Source organism: Haliotis rufescens, unplaced genomic scaffold (assembly GCF_023055435.1).
Source record: "Haliotis rufescens isolate VD_foot unplaced genomic scaffold, xgHalRufe1.0.p SCAF_6, whole genome shotgun sequence".
Lineage (NCBI taxonomy): Eukaryota > Metazoa > Mollusca > Gastropoda > Lepetellida > Haliotidae > Haliotis > Haliotis rufescens.
The window spans coordinates 11,148,902-11,171,766 of NW_025964334.1; the positions used below are offsets into that span (position 1 = coordinate 11,148,902).

The 22,865-nt window shown below is 41.3% G+C and overlaps 2 protein-coding genes across 2 annotated transcripts in view; both read right to left on the minus strand.

Annotated features, from left to right (window-relative positions):
* Positions 1–919: 919 nt before the first annotated feature.
* Positions 920–5,822, minus strand: LOC124120096 (beta-1,3-galactosyl-O-glycosyl-glycoprotein beta-1,6-N-acetylglucosaminyltransferase-like). The gene is made up of 3 exons (XM_046482836.2): positions 5,419–5,822; positions 2,788–3,014; positions 920–1,215 (listed from the first exon to the last, which is right to left on the minus strand). The coding sequence occupies exons 1-3, from the start codon at positions 5,820–5,822 to the stop codon at positions 920–922; spliced, it is 927 nt and encodes a 308-aa protein (XP_046338792.2).
* A 3,899-nt stretch (positions 5,823–9,721) lies between these two features.
* Positions 9,722–22,865, minus strand: part of LOC124120098 — an 81,371-nt gene continuing 68,227 nt past the window's right edge. The window contains exons 89-100 of the mRNA XM_048385956.1: positions 22,668–22,850; positions 22,080–22,274; positions 21,304–21,486; positions 20,644–20,835; positions 19,560–19,742; positions 18,907–19,098; positions 18,019–18,192; positions 16,508–16,699; positions 15,950–16,132; positions 14,502–14,699; positions 12,092–12,203; positions 9,722–11,180 (exon numbers count right to left, since the gene is read on the minus strand). Coding sequence (XP_048241913.1) covers positions 10,973–11,180; positions 12,092–12,203; positions 14,502–14,699; positions 15,950–16,132; positions 16,508–16,699; positions 18,019–18,192; positions 18,907–19,098; positions 19,560–19,742; positions 20,644–20,835; positions 21,304–21,486; positions 22,080–22,274; positions 22,668–22,850 — 2,195 coding nt within the window. The 3' untranslated portion in view covers positions 9,722–10,972. The remainder of the gene's footprint in view (positions 11,181–12,091; positions 12,204–14,501; positions 14,700–15,949; positions 16,133–16,507; positions 16,700–18,018; positions 18,193–18,906; positions 19,099–19,559; positions 19,743–20,643; positions 20,836–21,303; positions 21,487–22,079; positions 22,275–22,667; positions 22,851–22,865) is intronic.

Sequence of the window (22,865 nt, forward strand, 5' to 3'; positions counted from 1 at the left end):
GCGCGCGTGTGTGTGTGTGTGGTTGCTTGTACTAGTCCGGACAAATGACGCTTTTATACTGCTAGTCCACTGAAATGCCATGCCGCAGTTTAACATGGATACCCCACTCAGACACAGTGTACGTACCGATTCGTCTTGATTTAACCCCTAAATGCCGAACACCATGCAGGGTAAAGACAAAAACCATCTTTTACAGTCTTTTGGTATGACGCTGCCGGGGACCGAACCCCGAACCTTCCGCTTTCCGGGCGGACGCTCTACCACTAGACCACGGAGGCGGTCAAGTTCTTCGGGAGGACAATCACTTGAGAAAATGTTCTGGTGAAGACTTCAAAAATGACTTTTATTTTTGTCCAAGACAACTTTTCATCCACTCTGCCGTACACTCGTTAGTCGTTAGTGTGGTGTATGAGTTCGAATTTAAACACCGCTTTGAACAATAATTCCGTTAAATCATGGCGTGGATGTTGAAACTTAAGTGGATCTGATATCTAAAACACATACCAGCAAAAACCAAAGGGTATGGCGCTGACAAACCAAGAATCAGAATATATATGGGATTCGAACCCACAATCGCAGGTTTCTGGCACGTCCAAGAGACGCAACTCTGCATGGGGAACTTGGACACCTGTTAGAAGTCCCTTAGGCGCTCCTCAAACCTGAGGGTTTGAAGTCCAGTTCGAGTGAGGGAATGAGTTTTGGTTTAACACCGCTTTTAGCAATATTCCAGCAATATCACGGCTTTGGACACCAGAAATGGGCTTCACACATTGTACCCATGTGGTGATTCGAACCCCGGACTTCGAACGCTTTAACCATAAGGCTACCCCACCGCCCCGAATTCCAGTTCGATCGGATTACACGCTGTGATCCAACTGAGATACTGTTCAAAGTTGATTTAAACTCATTCACGCACACTCTAAAAGTGATCACGAGTAATACATCTGTTTCTATACAGGGTTGCATCAAACTCCAGATTCCCACTCTTCTCCAGATCCACCTTGTTGTGGTACCACTTCTCCAGACAGTCGTACGCCAGGGGGTGGTGATCGTAGAAGAACTTGTTGACGAACAGCTCCGGGGCCTTGACAAGATTTGGCAGGTCCCGAACCTCCATTATGCAAATATTCCTGGCAATCCTGCCAGAACAGGTGTCTTGAGGGTACCACAGTTTGTAACGTCCTAGGAACATACGCTTGTCGTCATCCACGTCACCTGGGAAATAAAGATTATTACAACTCGTTAAAGGATCTAACTTGCCGTATTTTAACAAACCATATTACTCGGTTGGCCAGCTTCTAAGACCATCATGAATTATATTGTTTAATGCGACGTCACTTGCTTGTCATGTCACAGCTCAAACGTCGAGAACCACCTGCGTGGTAGGGTGCTAGTGTTTAAGACACTTTAAACAAGATTTCGTTATCACTTCTGATATCACAGGGGGCACGGGTGACCCAGTCGCCTGAGGCGCCGCGATTCGCTGTGCAGAGTTGCGACCCTTGGGCACGCCAGAAACCTATGATTGTGGGTTTGAATCCCGGTTCGCCCCGATTATGTTTCTAGGTTTGTCAGCACCATACCCGTGCTCGTGGGTTTCACCGAAGTGGTAAACGTCTGAGACCTGCATCACTTCGGGCTTTCCTCCCACATTAAGCTGACGCGCCGTGATATAACTGGAATACTGTTAAAATCGGCTTTAAACCAAACTCACTCACTCACTCACTCACTCTGATATCACATATCGTATTCACTGTGGTGTGACCCTGTCTTCCTGGACAGACTATTACTCATCCAGGTCGACCAGCGTTAGAATGAAAACAAAAGTGCTGGAGAATTTCAAAGAATAGTTCGTGGGTTAATACCAGTGTAAAATACACTCAATATTGTTCCAATATTTTCTTTAAATATAAGAGTTTTTCTGATATAATTATTAACTAAAAATATATGGAATGAAAATATGGATTAAGTTTCCATAACGTAGAGTATATCTACAAGCAAATCTAACAGTATCAAACTCATCGCACTCGGTGAATTCTATTTTCAAACGGCCGCAGTACATAGCCGTACAAGTTATTATTATGTAATAATACAGCATCATTACCTTGTGACGTATCGTCGGTCAAGATTTACATACAGTTAACTACGGTTATAACGAACACGCTTATAACGAACTGACGGATATAACGAACTTACTTTTTTGGTCCCAACTATTTGCTGTAGTTATGCTGTATATATGCTTATAACGAACCACGGTTATAACGAACTACAATTAGTAGTCCTTTGAGTTCGTTATAACCGTAGTGTACTGTACACAATTCACTGACTAAGGAATCACCCAAAGTACAAAAGTCAAACATTCCCACAGGTCAATACACAACACCAAACGGCTTAATTGTAATCGTCCCTCTTCTGTTATTAAGGTATAATCAAGTTCCCAAACACGGATCAAAAGCTTGATGATAGTTTTCGTGGCTGATTATCTTCGTATCTCGACGGCGTATGCCTGCCCTAGACGCGATAATACTAGTATACAGATCAACGTGAAATTGATGGACCTTTGATGATTGCGGCCTAGAACATCATTCACTCATTTTCTGGGTGAGCAAAAAGTTTCACCAGGTGTCTTGGTTAACTGTGTGTCATCGTACCCCGACGACGTGGGTCGATCACTCACTGGATGATCTGGTTCAGATTCAATTATGTCCAGGCTTTCACCTGCATGTAGCTGGAATATTGTTCGGCGTAACAAACAAAACAAAACAAAACGAACAACATGCGTCCTACCTGTGTAGGATCCCGGTACTTCCAGATGTGGATTGTAGTTGAGCATTGAGAAGAAAGCCTCGTCTGGGATCCGGACCTTCTTCACCCACTGCAACAACAACATCGCAGTGTCGTTGTGTAAGACGTAGTCGACGTAGCCACGGGATGCGGCGATATGGACAGCGCCTTTCCGTGGCTTCAAACCAGCCGGAGGCACTCCTGCACCCGCCCACCGATCCATATTGGCCCTTCAATACACAAGGTTTATAGTGCGTGTGATCAAGTTTGATTCATTGTCTCATTGAACAGCATGTTAGTTGATCATGTTGCTCCCCGATTTTGACATTCTCTTGTCGCTACACAGAGCTAAGGGATGACCTATAACATGTTCTTAATATTTCGATATATCCGATCTAGACCGCCTCCGTGGTCTAGTGGTAGAGCGTCCGCCCGGAGAGACCGCGTCATACCAAAAGATGTTAAAAGATGGTGCTTGTTGTTAACCTGTCTGTCGCTCGGCATTAATATAAGGGGCTAAAACAAGAACTGGTCGGCTCGTAGTCAGTATACTGTGTCTGAGTGGGGTATTCATGTTAAACTGCGACATGGTATCTCAGTGAGCTAGCACTATAAATCGGCATCAGTCCGGACTAGTTAAAGCAGCCCCAGCCTCCTCCTCCCCTCCCCCCCCCCCCCCCCCCCCCCCTCCCAGCACACACGTCGCTATATAAGTGCAATTATAGACGCGTGCAATAGACGTTAAACCCAATTTCAAATCAACTCACATATATCCGAGCCAAATCTTAATCGCAGTTTATATACTTCTGCTTGCATCGCTACAACAAATGCATTTTGATTCATTTCATTCGACACTTGTCTTCAAATACGAATACATATAGCTTAGGAAGATCCGTGTTAGAATAGGTACTCAGCAACCATGCTTGCCGTCAAAGGCGACTATTCTTGTCGTAAGAGGCGACTAACGGTATCGGTTTGTCAGGCTCACTGACTTGGTTGATGCATGTCATCGTATCCCAATTGCATGATGTCAACCACTGGCTTGTCTGGGCCACACTTCCGTCATATAGCTGGCACATTGCTGAGGGCGGCGTACAAACGAACAAGAAAAAACATAAAGCTGAGATCGTGCAACCATGTATTTACTGACCGAGTTGGAAACGACCGATGAAGAGTTTTTTATCCGCCAATGCGCTGAGCGATGGCGGCCAAACTTTCACACCCTTTCGATGTAGCCAACCTGATAAGTAAATGGAAAGTTGATCGAAGATATAAGTAGACATATTTGAAAGCATGTGTGTAGGAATCGTGTTGCAGTTTTCGTAAGATTACGATTCATGTAAATTATGGTATGGTTGGTGGTGCGGTATGTTACGAATTTGGAATATATTAGGAAAATACTATGGAACAGCAAAGAGATACGATTACCTCAAGACTTGCTTGTTTACAAACCGCCTTCTTACAGCTTGAATATTGGTGAATGCGACGTTAAACAACAGACACAAACAATGTTCAAGATTCTGACTGAGAAGTGAGATTTTACGAACGCCTCCTTCTCATTTTCACCTTCACGAACCATGAGTTTTGCCTGAATGCATTCCTCCAGTGGACGTTTGTCATTTGGGTTATGTGTCGTGCAGTTATATGCCGATAATACAGTGCGTTTTGGTTGCTCATGCCTCGAGATTGACACTGATCCCTGGCCCCAGATATTCGTGAGACGCCAGTTTTAACATAGAAACCCCACTCCCGCTATGCCCTTCGTAAAAGGCAACTGACGGGATTGGGTGGTCAGGCCCGCTGACTTGGTTGATACAGGTCATCGATCCCAATTGCGTGGATCGATGCTCATGATATTAATCACTGGATTGTCTGGTCCAGACTCGATTATTTACGGACCGCCGTCATAAAGCAGGAATATTGCTGTGTGCGGCGTTAAACAACAAACCAACCAACCAACCAACCTTGTTTACCGACACACCGACCAGCCCTTGTTTTATATCCTAAATGCAGACCGACGGGCAGAGTGGTACTATTACTGGTTTTAGTATGCCGCGACCGGGGGTCGAACCACCGACCTTCCGCTTTCCAGGGAGATGCTCTAGACCACGCTATGCTGGAAGACTCGTGACTGTACTTACGAGAACAATATCGTCATTATTATTTTTTACAATAGAACTGTATATACCGATAAAGAATCGTGCAGTTCTTTGTTACACGTTATTTTCCCGATTGACATTCAAATGAGTCTTATATGTCCGAGCGAAGGTGCTCGAAATTTTAAGAACTGAAGCTTCGTGTTCAGCATGTAGCAATTTGGTGTATATGAACGATCAGCTGGTAAAATCTCAGTGTATTATTTGATATACAATACAAGAGAGCCTTGAACGTGAAGCGAAACTTCAGCATGACGCCGAATTCTATATTGTATTTTAAAACGCAGAAATATTGTTTAAAACCCCCGAACGATAAACTGTTGCAATCAAGCGCACTCATATCATGACTTGCCCATACAAGCCGGGTAATGTTCCCTATCGACGGATCTTGCCGCGTACCTCGAACTCAGGGCTTCGGATCTATGAACTAAATACACCCATTTATATACAACTGATATAGATTGGTATATTTACTCACTCTCTGAACGTTCCCTTTATATCATTAGCACCATTGTACGCTTTCAGAATCTGAACAAGTTCGTAGTTGGTTTTCAGTGGAAATTCCTGCCCCGTCAAATTAATGAAGTATCGCCATTTTCTGTTCTGCTTCCATAGCAGGTCCATGCAGTGCACATCTGGCTCCAGGACGGAGAAGGTCCCCCATTGCACATCAACCTGCACTGGGTGAACAAAAACATTATCAAAACACTTGGCTATAGATAAAACCGCCTCCACGAACTCTTTTCTTGTCTTGGCGTCAATGGATATACAGTATACGTTGTTCGGTCGCCATACCATGCGTAGTAATCTCTCAACCTGCTCAATATGTTTGTACACAATCATGCTAAATGCAATAGGGAAATCCTCTTCGTCTTTAGTCATTGTGTGATTGATGTAGCCTGCTTTTTGCCTATATTCATGACATGCCTGTGTCTTCAAAGGATACATTTCATCCATGAGTGTCGATTTCAGAGATATTGACATCAAATATTCAGCTTTTACAAGTTCATGTTTGTCCCCTAAGATTATTTTGCTGCAAGAAACGTCTTGTTCTGATAAAGGGTAAAGTCCATGTGGTGTTCTCGAACAGTTCTTATGCGGACATGAACTGGTCTCCAAACGCGACAGTGACTTATGAGTAACTATTTCCTCAATGGGTGATGTGTCGTGGATGTTATCTAGGACAAAGAACACCGGTAGTGTGAAGACGATTGTCGTCACTATGGCTGTCTGTGTCATCAGTAGTTTCATTCGCCGTACGAACTTCCTGGCCATTTCTGGAAATACAAATTTGAAACGTGTTTTTATTAATGTTTAATACATGTTATATCCTTAAGGGATTAGGATTAGAAAACGTCTAGAGCAACCTATGCTTGTCCTTGGAAACGACTTCATGGATTGGATGGTCAAACTGCGTGACTTGGTTGATTGAGCGAATGGCTGCTTATAATATCAATCACTGGTTTGTCGTCAATACTTTATTGTTTACGGGCCGCCGTCATATAGCAGGAAACTGGTGAGTTACAACATTAAAAAACATGTTATAACAGATTGATCACATTGCTGACACTGGCTCTGTGTTGGACGTGAAATTGATGTACATATGTGATGCAAGCGATATACATGTATATGCCACCTGAAAAGATCCGGGGTAGAATAGGTCTTCAGCAACCGATGCTTGCGGTAAACGGCGACTATGCTTGTTGTAAGGGGCGACTGACGGGATCGGGTGGTCAGGCTCGCTGACTTGGTTGATGCATGTCATCGTATCCCAATTGCATGGATCGAATATCATGATATCAATCACTGGATTGTCTGGTTCAGACTCGATTATTTACAAACCGCCGTCATATAGCTGGAACATTGCTGAGTGCGGCGTTAAAAAACAAACAAACAAACATGTATATGTAACTGAAAATAAAACCTACAAGATATTTGAAAGTAACACACGATACATGTAGTCATTCAGGCAACATTAACTAAAAATAACAGTACAGTTTTTTCCCATTATACAGATACCCTGCAGATTATTACATATATTTCTGTTTATTATTAGAGGAGTCAGTTTGATTTAACTCGGCTGTGAACAGTATTTCTTTTATAGACATAGACATATAGTCACACGAATACTGGATTCGAACACATCAGCACGCCTAAGGGATGCGGCGCCTTTGACGACTGGGCCACCCTCTGTTAACATGAGCGGTGAATAATGTTCAAAGTGCACGTTGACGCGCAGTCAACCAGGATGCGTAATGCATCTGTCCGACATTTTCAGTCAGACTTTTTTTATTACGACATCTATATTTCGGTACAATGAAAAACAATAACTGCACCTACCTATTTTCCGAATAAGATACACAATGTTGAATGTTCAGGATGAGATTATGTCTCCAACCCCAATCCTATGCATGCCTTATAGAATCCGTATATCACTTAAAATTCATTGTAGAAGCGACACAATGTACGCGGTAGTATGAAATCAAATCAATACTAAACGACGAAGTGTTTACACATTCATACTTCTGATTACACACAACAGAAGCAGCTTATGGTTAAACTTTGAACAGTAAAGGTGCATCTAAAAACGTCACGCGCAATCGATGCCAAACAATCTACCATAGCATTACTTCCACGTGTTCACGGCAACCCCTGGGCGAGGTTGGTTAGCCCAGTGATTAAAGCGTTGGCTTATCAAGTCTAAGACCAGTGTTCGAATCCCCACATCTATTAAGACCATCTTGGTGTCCCCATTTGTTTGTTTTCCAGGAAACTTTTTTGTTCGTTTGTTGTTTAACGACGAACTCAGCAATATTCCAGCTATATGACGGCCGTCTGTAAATAATCGAATCTGGACCAGTCAATCCAGTGATTGATATCATGAGCATCGATCCACGCAATTGGGAAAAGATGACATGCATCAACCAAGTCAGCGAGCCTGACCACCCGATCCCGTTAGTCGCCTTTTACGGTGAGGTGAGGTGAAATGGGGTTTAACGTCGCGTCCAAGATTATTGCACTTATATAACGACGTGCATGTACGTGTGTGTGTTTGTGTGGCTGCTTGTACTAGTCCGGACTGATGCCGATTTATAGTGCTAGCTCACTGAGATACCATGCCACAGTATAACATGAATACCCCACTCAGACACAGTATACTGACTCCGAGCCGACCAGTCCTTGTTTTAGCCCCTTAATGCCGAGCGCCTGACAGGGTCATAACAAGTAATCTTTTATCGTCTTTTGGTATGACGCGGCCGGGGATCGAACCCCGGACCTTCCGCTCTCCGGGCGGACGCTCTACCAATAGACCACGGAGGCGGTCAGTTGCCTCTTACGACAAGCATGGGTTGCTAAAGACCTATTTAACCCCGGATCTTAAGGAATCCCTGTTCTGGGCTCAATTTTACTTTGCATTTTATGAATGTATCTTTAACTTTAAACTTTTTTTCTGGAAATAAATCTTCGTGTATCCCCCTTAAAAAAAACGGCGATAAGTACCTTGTCTTTTGCCATCGCGTTAATCATAGATCCAGATTAACTGAATAATACCATTTGTAAAACAATACAATATGTTAAAAGTCTTTTACGTACTGACAGGATGTGGTATTCGTACACAGACTTAAGCACTGTCAATGTTTTTAAAAAATCAATATAAAAAAACCCATGAAAACTAGAATTAGAATTGTCTTCAGCAATCCATGCTTGTCGTCAGAGGCGACCAAATGGATCGGATGATCAGGCTCGCTGACTTGCTTTGGTTGATGCATGTCATTGTATCCGAAATGCGTAGATCGATGCCTGATGATGTTTTGCAATCCCTGGTATATCTGGTCAAGACCCGATTACTTACAGACCGCCGTCATATGGATAGAGTATTGCTGTGTGCGGCGTTAAACAACAAACAAACACACTACAAGAGCAGTTGATGAGTGAATGAGGTTACACATACCAGCTGCAGCAGTGGTTCAGTTTCAGCTGGTGGAAGCGCAAGTTGTTTTTCAAAATTTGAAAATATACAGGACCATGCCGAAGGCCCGGGTTCGATTTCCCCATATGGGAACAAGGTGTAGAACTCGTTCTTTCCATCCATCTGTATATGTGACCAACCATGAGATAAGGGGCCTTACGGGAGAAAAATAACATATGACGTTATATTTTAATTAAAACTTCATTATCTCAGGACTATACAAAAACTATTTATAAGCTTCAATTCCTATTCATTACAGATATGCATGGCATCAAATATTGGGACTCATTTTCTGCACAGTCCAATTTTCAATTTATAACTGTTTATGTTATGATTGCATTTTTACATATAATGTCTGATTAATTGAAAGTCGACATGTATGCTGTAATGTTAGGAAATAATGTTTTATTACGTTACGAACTAACGAGAGAAAAATATGAATCAGATGAGTGAGTGATATTTTTGTACAGTTGACACACATGGAGATTTACACGCAACTACTTTCACGTCAAAAGCTCCCTTTTATTCTGGTGGGTCACGTATGTTGATAATATACACGATAGATTGTGTAAGTTATTATGACTTTCACGTTTACCTCCTAGTCTGTTGAACGAGAGGAGGTTGCCACATCCATGACTACTAAGGGGACAAGCGACTCGTGCCCCCCTCGAGGCCATTTTTGCGATTGGGTTCCGTCTCATCGCAAACGGGCATAGTTAAACGAGTTGTCAACTCGTTGCGTAATTATTCACGTATATTTTCCCTATGTAATATTAATATATTCCAGATGCTCTTTCAAACAAAAAGGACATGGGCGCAACATTTTATTCATCGTACAAAATACATTTATCAAACATAAGTCGGCTGCAATAAATCGTAGTATTAAAGGTAATATTAATGCATGTATTATTTAGCATAATATGTCTATACGACGTAAATATATAACAAAACATCCTTCAAAAGAAAGTGTAGTTACGCAATCTCCAGATTGGTATTGGACCAACACATTATATGCGTTATCAAAACGTTACTGGGCTAAAAACAGTCTCTGAAACATTGCAAACCCAACGTCCAAAACACAACTATGATACCCGTATCAAATACATCACCATTGAATAACCGTTTTCGTGTTTGCTTCATTTTCAGACACAATCAAACAAGGGTGTATACTTTTTCCCCGGCCGTTTACATGAGTCTTAAGTCATTATCAACGGTTATGATATTATGTATAATTCTATGTTTGGTATAGTTGTGTCAAGCTTTCATGAAAATAAGGGCAGATATCTCAGTGATGACATATAGATGCGAGATATGTCATTTATAACACAAACCTACATATAATATGTTCAGAAATAAATTGATTAAACGCATTTTGCAACAACATGTTGATTTGCTATACTACTTGAATGGACATTGTCCAATAATATGTTTAATCTGTTATTAGACATGTAGCTATAACGTGGAAATGAGAAACGTTTCAGGTCAATATTAAAGCCAAAGCTTTAATGAGTCACATTGGATACATCTAAAATTCAAACTAAGTTATTCCTACACCACGCACTTCAAGTACAATAGCAACGTTCTGGAATAATTTGCGATAGAAACTAGTATCTTATGTATACCAAACGAGTCTGATACCTGATTTATTGGTTAAACAAAAATATAAATAGTTTTACCGTACACCAAGAAACATTTATGAAATTAAAGGTCATTCAATATCATAGCTTCTCAATATCATTTTGTAATCATACAAAACTAATATGAACACATCTATATCATACAATATCAACATTATCTAGTTAAAGTAAACATACATACAACTGACGACACAAAGTATATCTCCGGGTGACATTGCACAAGGTAAAAGAATATCCTGAGCTATGACTGATTGATACAATGAATGCATGACACAGCATGTTCCACAACAACAGACCTGGTAACGTTATCGTACCAAAATACCATTTTATTAGCATCATATTATAAGGCACCATGAAGACCAGCCAGCTGGACTGTGTTCTCCAGTGTCTCCTATGTTAGAGTCAGTATATGTTCTGAAGACGGCCTAGTACTGTATTGCAGACATGTCGTGGACTGAGAACGGTCCTTCCTTGTTTTGTAACACATCGGGGTATTCTCCATAACCCCTTGTATCCAACGGTTTAAGGTCCACACTCACTAAACTGCTGTATGTAGTGTTGAGATCAGTGTCCGACCAAATGCTTGACTCATTGTCAGGCGGTTCAGAAGTTGGAAGGTCTTTCACTGACGCTCTGAAAATATAGGTTGGTGTTTGTACGCCGTGCAGTAAAATGCAAGCATGCGGACCCGATCTAAATTTTCGAGACAAATATAATATCAGCAAAGATGTTATAAAAGTCTCAGAATGACCAATGATTCTGTGATGTCGGGTTGGTTGGTTGGTTGTTTTGTTGTTTAACGCCGCGCTCAGCAATATTCCAGCTATATGACAGCGGTCTGTACATAATCAAGTCTAGGCCAGACAATTCAGTGATTAATATCATGATATTCGATCCACGCAATTGGGATACGAAGACATGCATCAACAAAATCAGCGAGCCTGACCACCTTATCCCTTTAGTCGTCTTTTATGACAAGCATAGTCGCCTTTTACGGCAAGCATGGGTTGCTGAAGACCTATTCTACCCCGGATCTTCACGGGTCTGTGATGTCGGAATGCTTTATTTTCAAAATTGCAGCCACCAGAAACAAAATTTCATTACTCCATGCATGATCTTAACCTGGCCCTTAGCATATTGTAACGACTCATCAAGAGGGACGTTTATGTTGTTGAATACTATACATCCTACCCGTACATGTCTATAATATAAAAAACAAATAATTAAGATTCGCAACTATATACAAAGTTTGTTTATTAAAACTGTTAACTCGTACTGCTGACAATGGACTTTTTTGTCACAGCATACGAAAAAGCCAATAATAATCACTAAAAATAATGTATTAGCTATTAAGGTTTATCATTATATTGTATATATATGTTTATTGACATACAAGGTTCGAATCCCTACTTCTCCCTGAATATAATCATTGGTTTGTCAACATCATACCTCTGGTCATTGGCTTCAACTCGTTGACGCACTTACTTATCATTGACTCACTTACTTAACATTGACGCACAAGCGTTAAAAATACATGAACTTACCCTTTCTTGCGACAGTAGATGGCAGAGACTATGGCGGCAATAGCGGCGATTAACCCTGCCCCAACTGTGCTGCTAATGCCGATAGCGAGATAGCTCAGAGTTGGTGGGATAGCTGAAATACAGATGATAGAATGCTACCGTCAACAGTAGAATGTAATGTGTATGAAGGGTTACGCGCATGGTAGTGATAGAGTATGGTTTTACGCCGCTTTCAGCAATATTCCAGCACAATCACGGCGGGGGACACCAGAAATGGGCTTCACACGTACCAATGTCGGGAATCGAACCCGGGTCTTCGGCGTGACGAGCGAACGCTTTAGCCTTTAACCTCTAGGCTAACCGACCGCCCCATACGCTCATGGTTAGTGTCTACCGCTATCAGCACATTTACCATCTTTATTCCGCTTTACCGCTATGCGTTTGCTGAAACGTTCAGAGATAGCGGTGCAAGGATGGCCAAGTCTACTAAGGCGCTATAAATTGCTCTCCCTATTTGCCTCCCTTGGTCGTGCTAGGATCCCATGATACTGGTTTCGAATCCAAGGTTCCCCTTGATAATGATCCTTTCTTTGTCAGCACAATATAACAATGTACAAAAAACAGACAACAAGACAACAAGTGAAATACGTCGTACGGGCACTAGACTTCGGTTACTGTACGCAGGTACGATGAGGACGCATAGACAAGTTTAGCTTAATATGAAATTTATTTTTTAATTTGAAGTTTACACGATGTACGGCTCTTCAATTGGACGAGAGGTCGGTCACCTGACCGCGAAATTGACGTTCATAAGTCTATGAACGACACAATTTGACGTTCATACGTTTTTCACGAGACCGTCTTCTTGAAATGACGTAAACACTGACGGACTACTTCCACATTCCCGGGGAAACCCCTGGGATTTCCCTAGTACGAATACGTACAGAAGCGTTCTTTCTGATAATTTAGACCCTTTAATCTCAAACTCAGCGTTTTATTATTAAGAAACGTCAGAGAGTTTGACTGGGCGATCGTTCACGAATATCTTCGCTACGACCCATCCTAGTGACCAAAACGAAGAAATGCACATCCAAACTATGGTAGTATCGACTTGATCCGTGTCTATGCTGATAGTGACAGTCTACAGCAATCTATGAGGTAAGAAATTGAGATAAAACATTTTAAGGATTGACTTTCACTTTGTGTGAGTTCATTGGAATATGTGGGTACAATGTGTGAAGCCTATTTCTGGTGTCCCCCGCCGTGATATTGCTGGAATATTGCTAAAAGCGGCGTAAAAACATAATCACTCACTCACTCATTGGTATATGAACCATCATAGAGTGAGGGCCAAACATTGTATGAACGTCGTCGCAAGTGAAAGTCAATTCTTAAGTAAAGTACTAGATCGGACATGTATGAACATCATTTATACACGGAGCACGGCAAAGGCAAGTTGTGACGATTTACCAAACTAACGGACAAATACACCTTTGAACTCCCGAAACGACGGCGCTACCGTCAGTATCTGTTGTGACCACCATTCGCCTGTAGCACATGGATTGAATAAGTGTCTGAATTCGAGACTGTAGTACTCTTGGTCATCCATCAAGCAGTACCTCCTCAAGCTGCTAAACTGTTTGATTGAGTAAAGGAGGTTTTACGCCGTTTTCAGCAATATTCCACCAATATCACGGCGGAGGACACCAGAAATGGGCTTCACACTTGTACCCATGTGGGGAATCGAACTCGGGCCTTCGGTGTGACGGGAGAACGCTGAGCTACCCCAACACCCCGTAAAGCGTTTGATGTGACGGTTATGCACTCCAACAAGGTCATCTCACAAATGTGAACGCAGTACATGTTTCATAGAACGTCCATTGTAACACGTGCATGACGAGCCTTGAAATATCTTGCTCTGGAATATGTCCCTCTGAAGGCGAATAACTGGAACTAGTTGACGATGAAAACAGTGACGTCTCCTTGCATACCGAAATGCGAACAGAGAGCAAAATGTTTTAGATATCCTGAAACGGATTCCTCAATTTTACAAGTCGTTTCGTTTGCGGTTTGTGACGAAGCAAGCCGACGTTTTAAACTGAAAAGGGTAAAACCATTTCCATGGCCACAAGAAATCTTGATTGTCGAGTCGATTTCACGATTCCGACTGTATCATGAACATGTGTTTATGAATCCCTATCAATTAGTGATGTAGCCAGGAGTTCGCGGAAAGTTGAGCGAAAAGCTATCAAATAGTGTATCAAATGGCACAGTAGCATTTGTGAAATTCAATACTATTGATATCTACTTTTCAAAATTGTACAAATCATATCACCTGTGCGTTTCAATTGAGGAAGAGTATAATTTACTAGGAAAATACGATCAGTCATCTTGTCAGCAAACTCGACCAGCCAGATGCGTTGTTACTCACGTGGCTCTTCGCAATCAACTCCACCACATGTTCCGATCTTTGTCTCCACGAGTGGATCTGTACAGTTCCGCCCACCATAGGCAGGTTCTGGGTCTGAGCAGTTTCGTTTCCGCACCAGATATTTCGTTATTACTGCTCCGCATGTGGCAGGACAGGGAGGGTCTATCCACTCCGACCACAGACCAGGTCTTCCGTCCACTAAACATGGATGCATATGTATATTAATAATGAACTACGTCAAATATTTATAGAAGAGTGACTGTCAGACATCATTTGTTATTCCTTACTTCCACACGTGGAGAGGATTCTAGATAAAATTGATTAAACTTTACATGAATTAAATACTCATCGACAAAGGTTAACATAATTATTTATGTTGTTTTCATTGTATGAAGCGTAAATAAATCGACAAAACCCTTTCTATATCCAATAGAAATCGCTGCTTACAGCAGAGTCGATTGTACAATTCCGACTATATCATGACCGTGTGTTTATGAATCACTATCAAATAATAGTAATGATACCAGGTGTTCAGGTGAGCGTATCCTACCCCACCGGTGGCACCCGTCACAAACACGTGTAAAGGCCATTCAATTGTTCCCCCAGAAAGTCACAAGTCAAAATAGGGAATTGCATCTGACATCATTTTTGTCACTGAAATATCCCATACATGTCTACCATAAACCACTTTGAAAATCTTTACTTAGGCCTTGAATGTTGTAAGCTTGATCAAACAACTTATATGCAAGAGTCGTATGACGCTCTTTAAAATCTTAGTAGAAAGTGCATGCTCGACTTTATCTCAAAAGTTGCGAAATGTAAACACCAAAGCTGGAGCTCGAGCTACTGGAATATTGCTCGACATGAAAGCATGCATTTGAGACGCGGGCATATTCTGGGATAAAAAGAAGCCCCAAATGGGAAGGGGCACGGTGGCCCAGTCGTCGGAGGCGTCTTAATCCGCTGTGTTTTCTTAGGTGGGCCAGAAAACTATAATCGTGGGTTCAAATCCCAGATTAACACAGTTTATGTTTCTAGATGTGTCAGCGCCAGCCCGTGCTCATCAGTTTCATCGAAGTCGTCAACACCTGACCACGCTGGATTTAGATCCAAATCAAGGTGACAGGCTAGCTGTATCGTGTATGCCTGTAAGGTATCAAGCCTCTGTAGTGACAACAGTGGTTGGTTGCGGGGACTATGATCCACGCCGTTAAGGAAGGATGACAGAACATCAGCCAAATCATGATCACACCTTACAACCACCAAATCTTATGAAAATCCACTCTGATGCTAGTCATAGAATAGCAGGGAGCTTCTTCACCCAGTGAGGCCGATTTATAGTCGACACACGTAATTCACGCAATATTCGCTTAGTTCATTGAAAATAATATTTAAAAAATCGTGGCCGATGGTGTAAGAACATTTCCGCGGTGAGACGTGTTGCTAACCTGGACATTCAGTAAAACTGCAGTCCCGAGAACGTTTGTCTTCAAGTGGTGCTGAGCATGTTGTACCACTGGCAGGTTCGACGCAATCTCTGATCCTACTAACGACTCCTCTTGTTCCTCGCCCGCAAGTGGTGGGGCAGGAAATATTGCTCCACGATGACCACTCAGTTACGTTGTCATCGCCTACAATGTAAATGAAAGTGAGTGAGTGAGTGGATGAATGGGTGAGGGATTGAGTGAGTGAGTGCATGTTCCAAAAAGAATTGCAAGGCAGCTCCTAAAATATATTCTTTGTAATAAGGTTTATAGAAAAAAACATTTATTATTTGCATTAGCATTATTTGGAACCAATAACCCTGGTCATGTTGAAGGTCTGGGTTTTATTACCAACTTGTACAAAACATGAAGCCAATTTATAGAGTCCCCTTTTTGATATTGCAGACATATTGCTAAACGTTGCGAAAAATCACACTCAGGCACTTACTCGCAATAACGAATTCTGACGACAAAATATGAGTAATTTAAGTTGTGTTAATGCTGAACATTGCAATCACATACCGATGCACGGTGGGATCTCACAGAAAGTTTCCTCGGTTTCAGATAATGTTCCTGTACAATTGTCTCCGCCATACATTGGAGAAGGGTTTGTGCATGTCCTGCGTCTACTTTGACTTGTTTGGGCAGAATTTCCGCATGTTCTTGAACAGGGAACAACCGACCAGGCCGTCCAGTTTGACCAACCTCCATGAACTGTAGAAAAAACAAAGTGTGTAAATACAAGTGACACAGCCTTTCCCATAAGGATGAAAACTCTCCGCTGAAAGCAGAGTCCATTGTATGATTCCGAGGTTATATCATAATCGTGTGTTAATGAAACACAATCAAATAGTGATGACACCAGGTGTTCGCTGAAAGAGCGTATCCTGCTCCATCGATGGCACCTGTTGTTTATCGCAACAAACTGAGACATAACGTACATGTCAAAAAAAGGAATTGAATCAGACAGAATATTTGGCACTGATGCATCAAATATGGAAATTTCCTCCACCTGTCCTTCAGTAATGTTTTTGAAAGTTTGTTTTGGTTTACGATGGATTTGACGCTGTAACGCTGATTAAACCACACTTTATCAACGGTGTTCACGACCATCATGTTGGTTTATTAACTCTGCATTATATATGACCATAATATATCCTTAGTCATGGTTGTGCAAATATTTAACAATAGTGGATGAGTGAGTGAGTGAGGGAGTGAGTTGGGTTTAAGGCCACTTTGAACAGACTTCCACTTATATCGCGGCGTGTCAGCTTAATGTGGGCGGAAAGCCCGAAGTGATGCAGGCCTGGTTAATCACTTTGGTAAAACCCACGAGCACAGGTAAGGCGAATCGGGATTAGATCACACGATCATAGGTTTCTGGCGTGCGCAAGGGACGAAATTCGGCACCGCGAATTGCGGCGCCTGAGACACTGGTTACACAAAGAGGGGAGAGCAGGACTGTTTTGTGAAACATGAAATACAGTAAATATATTTAAAATACTGTTAATTGCGATTCTCATATTTTTACGTACACCTATTCGATGTATAAGAACCACTTAGTGACATAGAAACATAAAAATTAGCTCACTAACACATACACACCTCTCCACTTATTAACGGTGTTGGGGCAGTGATTCACATGAACTGTATCCACCCAGCTTGATTGTGTAAATACTGAAGTAATGCTTGTCATAGCTGTTCACCAATTTAATTTAACCATGCGCACGGTATGGAGCTAAGAAACCAATTGATACTAATCAGGGCGACTCCGGGTATCGCACCAACGATCAACGAATAGGGACCACCGTTAGGGTTCACATATGTTGTAACTTCGGTTAAAGTGTTCGCTCACCACGCTGAAGGCCCGGGGTCGATTTCCCATATGGGTACCATACGTGAAGTATTGTTTGTGTCGCCCGCCCGCCGCGATATTGCTGGAATATTGCTGAAAGCAGCGTAAAGCCTCACTCACTCACTTACTCACTCACTCCTGTAATAAACATAGTTCACCACGTTATGCGGACGATTACCTGGACATTTAGGAAGGCCACATTCCTCCTCTGATGTATCTACAAGAGGTGCTGTGCAGTTGGACGGTTCATTGCAATTTCGAATCCTCTCCATTCGTCTTACTTTCACTGGACCACAGGTATCTTTACAGTTCGGGCCACTCCAAGTCGACCACTGGGTTACGTTATCGTCGCCTACAGATTTGAAAGTAGTTTATTTAATTATAAACCAAAAGCCTAAACAAACACCATATTCATACTTAATGACAATAGGTGAGGTGGGGTTTAACGTCGCGTCCAAGATTATTGCACTTATATAGCGATGTGCATGCACGTTTGTGTGTTTTTTGTGGCTGCCTGTACTAGTCCGGACTGATGCCGATTTATAGTGCTAGCCCACTGAGATACCATGCCGGAGCTTAACATGAATACCCATTTCAGACACAGCATAATGTATACTGACTCCGGGGGGCCGACCAGTCCATGTTTCAGCCCCTAAATGCCGAGCACCAGACAGGGTAACAACAAGTAGGATATCTGATCGAATTGAGGAAATGTAATGGTCAGAACATATCAAACTCATGAATGTCCATGCGTTTCCATTAGTTTATCCTGTGTATCAGAATATCATTTTAGATAAATCTGAAGATACATTCATATTTAATATAATTTTCTCACGTAAAGTTCAATTAAAACGAAATCCTTCTTTATTTATCTCTAAACTCACAGCAGCATTTTATCATTCCGCGAAATGATTCGAATGAATAGAAACATAGCTTCTGATATTAAAGCGTATTTTAGCATGTGACATGACAGCAACAGTTTACATGTATTGACCAATAACATCCCAACCACATTCTGATATTCCGCTATTAAGTTCGAATAATTAGGTAAATAACATTCACATACCAGCACATGCCTCGACATCACAGAATATCGTCCTGGTTATTTCCAGATTTCCTGTACAATTGCTCCCACCGTATCTTGGAGTAGGATTGGTGCACGACCTCCTTCTACTCTGAGTTGTCGTGGCCGATACTCCACATGTTCTTGAACAGGGAACCATAAACCACGATGTCCACGTTGACAATCCTCCATGAACTACGAATAAGAAATTGTTTCAATTCACGGATCGACCTCACACACATTGTTAGCATTGTTATTTTAGATCGTGCTAGCTTAACGCCCTGAGGTTGGATCTATTTCATTTGGATGGGTTTTGGGATAGGAGGTTTTAGAACAGTATATTTTATTCCCAGCCGTAACCACTGCCATACATTGTAATTTTCTTATGCATTTATTTACTGAGCGTCATCAAACAGTTCATTCATTTTCACCGTTAACACAAATAATTTGACCAACTATTTACTGTTTTCTACTCTGCCAACAACTAATCCTTATGGGCATCTTTCTGAACAAACTATTCCTTTAAAAATATCAGACTAGAACCCAAATTAGCAGTCGGTAATTTTGACGCCTTAAAACACATCATGTGTTTTTCCTTAACAATAACGTCATCGCAGTCAAACGTATTTGTTCAAAAGATATTTATCAAAACCTACTTGGACATTCGGGAAGACCGCAGCCCCTTATTGATGTATGTTGCAACTGTGCTGTGCAATTGAAACCATTGGCAGGATCGATGCAAGTTCTTTTTCTCTCCAAAAGATTCTCTCTTCCTTGACCACACGTGGCTTGACAGGGCTGGTCACTCCAATCTGACCATTGTGTTACGTTGTCATCGCCTGTGGCGTTGTAAAACACATTAGATATATGTCATCAATAAATAAAACATCGAAATGACACGTTTTCGTTATTGAGACGTTTGATGGTGAAACCAGGACAGCTTAATTTGTAAGCAAAAAATGCCTTTCCGTAAAATTCGAATACAATTAATCTGCTCAAAGATACCTAAGGGGTTGGGAAATGTAGAGCCGGATCTAATTATATATTCCTCGACATGAAGAGGATATTCTTGATTGTTAAAACTTGGTATAGATACTGCTGTCATTTTGATTATTTCGATGCACAAAAGTTTCTAAGATATTCCTTTGATTTCGATTTTGATGTCAATATGTACTATGTCAATATGTACTATAGTACTCTCGAAATAGCTCAAGTTATACTATATTTAAATAACAAGCGATAAGAAATTTTTTTCCTAATGATAAGAAATCTGTACTAAAGGTCTTCATTGTATGATTCCTACATTTCATAAGCAGGTGGATGCTAATGAATCACTACCTCATGGCAATGTTTCAGCCCCACTGGTAGCACCCGCCGAATGCCTGGGTTTGAGACTCAACATGGATATAATGTGTGATGCCCATTTCTGGTGTTCGTGGGTGATATTGCTGGGATATTGCCAATAGCTCAAGACCCAACTCATTCAATATGTCAATATGTACTATGTCGCATCTTTGGTGATTATGTGAGTAACATTACACATGACTGACCTCGTCTCATCATTTATAGGGATATTGCTACTGTTAAACAGTAAAAGTATTCTTGTACCTTGCCAGATGACGACTTTGGTATCGTCTATACTTTATGCTTGCTTCCTTTTATTTGGAACAATATAATGTGCAGTACATATTCATAAATGTTTTAAATTATTTTACTTGCAATGGAATTACGCTTGCTTACCATCGCATGCTTGGACATCACAAAATGTGAAACTAGTTTCCAGAAGGGGATCTGTGCACGGATTTCCACCATGGTTTGGCGCAGGGTTGTTGCATTGCCTCGTCCTTCTCTGACTGGTCAAAGCAGATACCCCACAGGTCACTGAACATGGATCCGGTGTCCACGATGACCAGAGTGACAACCCTCCGTTGACTATGGACATGAAAACTCTTAAATGCCAATTTTATAACAGTGTATTGCAAACTCCGAGAGAGGTTATGGGAGTCTAACATATACAGTTGGTTCCAAAATAATGTCAGTGCAGGGAAGATTGTCGTGTACGTAGACATGTTAGGTTGACAACAGACGAAACAAGATTTTGAGGCTTAACAGTAAAACCAATGGACACAAATAGTACAGAAAATTATTGTTCTTTGACTTGTATTTAATAAAGTGCATCTTTATGGAATAAATAAATCAAACGACCTCAGATTGTCAAACACAATCTCTTTGTCTTTTTGAAATTAGAGGACAAGAGAGTATTTAAAAAAGGCTACCCCATTGTCTGTTGATAATGGCAAAGTACTTCACGATCATGATTCTTAAAGAGACCAAAAACGTTTCTATAATTACAAGAATGAATTACAAAATGTACTGAACTTCCATGTATTATAAAGTTACCTCGGCATTCAGGAAGACCACAGTCTCTAAACTCTGTATCTTGAAGAGTTTGGGTACAATTAAAACCATTTGCTGGCCTTGTACATTTCCTGATTCTTGACACGAAGGCTTTTGTTCCCGGACCGCAGGACACAGTACATTCCGGATCCGTCCACAGTGACCAAGCACCGACATCGTCATCATCTATAGACAGACGTGAATAAATCATACATACACAGAAACGAAATGTGTCTATCAAAATTCAAGACGCCAACGCTGAAGAATCATCTGTATCAAGTATCCGACGAAACAGAAAGTACAAAAGGTAACAGGTAAATGGTGTTGAAAAGTATATGAATGGATCACTGAAAATTATTAATGACTCCAGGTTTTCGCGAAAAAAGTACGCATGTGCTACTCTAATGGTTACATCAAAATAAGTGATGATACAAGATGTTAACGAAAATGGTACCATGCCCTGCTCTCCTGGTTACATCAACATTGGTGATGACACCGGGTGTACACGAAAAAAGGGTAAGCATGCCCTGCTCTTGAGTAAAGAATGAGTAAGGAGGTGTGAAACTATATGTAACAATTATATAGCATCGCGCATTTTGACAAGGGACAAACCATGCACCGTTTCCAATCTGAAAAAACTATGCGAACACAAAGCGTGACATCTTACTTCTTCAATGATCTCTGAAAAAGGAGACTTTAAGTTCAAGTTAGGTTAAAGTTTGCGCATACACACTCAGAATCACTGGGTCATTTTGTTTACGAAAATGACTTCCACGTACCAGAACACGCTGAGATATTGCAAAATAGCGTCTCTGTTTCGTTTAAAGGCCCTGAACACCCACTATCGCTGAGTGCTGAGGAAGGACCATTGATGCATGTTCTCTGCCTACTCCGGGTTGTCGTGGCAGAAGCTCCACAGGTACTTGGGCAGGGGACGATTGACCACTCCGTCCAGTTGGAAAACGATGCTTGCACTTTGTACAGACAGAAGTTATGTCAAATTGATCAACGATGACACAACTTTTAAGCATTAACTGATTCCAAACTTTGTCTGGTTCAACTATATTAGCTTACACAAATGTACAGCTATTATGTTTATAAGGCTACTACTACCACTTCTAATACTACTATTACTACAACTGCTGTTTCTGCTGCTACTACTTCTGATACTAATATATATTCTGATAATAATAATGATAATAATGAAACATGTTAAACGTTTTTCATTAAAACGTAACAAATTCCTGGCATCCGGTCATATTTATTTTTAGGGCAACTTTAAAAATATGTCTATTGATTGCATTGGAGATTCATTATACCTAATGTAGGTAATGCAACGCTTGAAAGGAGCTTTTCATAATTATTACCTGGGCACTTCGGAAGACCACAAAACCTCTTTGTGGTATCATGGAGTAGTGCTGTACAATTGATACCATTTGCAGGATCGATGCAAGTTCTTTTTCTCTCCACAATATCTTCTCTTTCTTGACCACACGTAGCTTGACAGGACGTGTCACTCCAATCTGACCATTGTGTGACGTTGTCATCGCCTGCGACGTTGTAAA

Bases quoted from the DNA above. Each gene is read 5' to 3' on its own strand.
- LOC124120096 (XM_046482836.2), bottom strand. From the start codon at position 5,822: ATGACTAAAGACGAAGAGGATTTCCCTATTGCATTTAGCATGATTGTG. The intron at 3,015-5,418 runs GTGAGTAAATAT...TGTGTATTGAAG, and splicing joins ATAAAGGGAACGTTCAGAGA to GGCCAATATGGATCGGTGGG. The intron at 1,216-2,787 runs GTAGGACGCATG...TTTATTTCCCAG, and splicing joins AGTACCGGGATCCTACACAG to GTGACGTGGATGACGACAAG.